Source organism: Tigriopus californicus, unplaced genomic scaffold (genome assembly GCF_007210705.1).
Source record: "Tigriopus californicus strain San Diego unplaced genomic scaffold, Tcal_SD_v2.1 Contig314, whole genome shotgun sequence".
NCBI lineage: Eukaryota > Metazoa > Arthropoda > Copepoda > Harpacticoida > Harpacticidae > Tigriopus > Tigriopus californicus.
The window spans coordinates 1-804 of NW_026738727.1; the positions used below are offsets into that span (position 1 = coordinate 1).

The following is an 804-nucleotide window of genomic DNA, read 5'->3' on the forward strand; positions in this document are numbered from 1 at the left end:
CCTTTGTTCTTTTTGGTAATGGAAGTCTTGGCATCGGCCATTTCGGTCTTGGCGTGGGGATGACTTGAGCCCACCGTTTTTCGACGTAATCCAGCCCGATCTTGGTAAGGTTGGGCTGGGCCGTTTGTTTTAGCCTCGGGCGGTTGAGTATTGGCATGATTTATGCCGTACTTTTGACGAATGGCCTTCATGGCTTTCTTCCGAGATTGATCGGGTGACTCTCTGGGCACTTAGGGTGTGACGATAGGGGTTTTCATCAAGCCGGGCTCACACTCGAGACAGGTTTGAATCCCGGGATGGACGTGGCACACCAAACCCGTGGTGCCAATCGTGATGCGGGAGCCATGGCCGATTTCACGGGTCTCATCCCCTTTCAGACGGCGATCGTTAATCACGGAGCCATTGGTACTACCTTGATCTTGATAGTAGAACTTGCCGTCCTGATATGTGATCCGGGCGTGACTCTTGCTGCAACCAATATCGTCCAAAAGTACATCATGCTCGCCCTCGCGACCCACGGACCCACCCATGCATGTAACGATGAACAATTCGCCACAAGTCATGACCTCGGATTGAACCACTACCATGCGGATACATGGCGGGATCGCTTCGGGTGGCTCCGTGTCCGCTTCGGAGGTACTAGAACTATCCGAAGTGGAACCATAGGATTCGGACGAGTCCAGTTCGCCCTCTTCGCCCTCCTCTTCTTTCTCTTGTGGTTAGTGATCATCACCATCTTCATTTTCGGTCCGGGGACTCCTCGCCAGACTCGATTCGGTTTCCTGGGCTTCATCCGGGGCTTGG

General features: G+C 53.6%; 1 protein-coding gene across 1 annotated transcript; it reads right to left on the reverse strand.

Annotated features, from left to right (window-relative positions):
* Positions 1-74: 74 nt before the first annotated feature.
* LOC131892554 (angiogenic factor with G patch and FHA domains 1-like) lies at positions 75-587 on the reverse strand (the record flags this gene model as incomplete). Its single annotated transcript, XM_059242356.1, has 2 exons — positions 272-587; positions 75-229 (listed from the first exon to the last, which is right to left on the reverse strand). Coding segments are annotated over exons 1-2 (471 nt in total), but the record flags the coding sequence as incomplete, so codon positions are not given.
* Between the last annotated feature and the right edge of the window lie 217 nt (positions 588-804).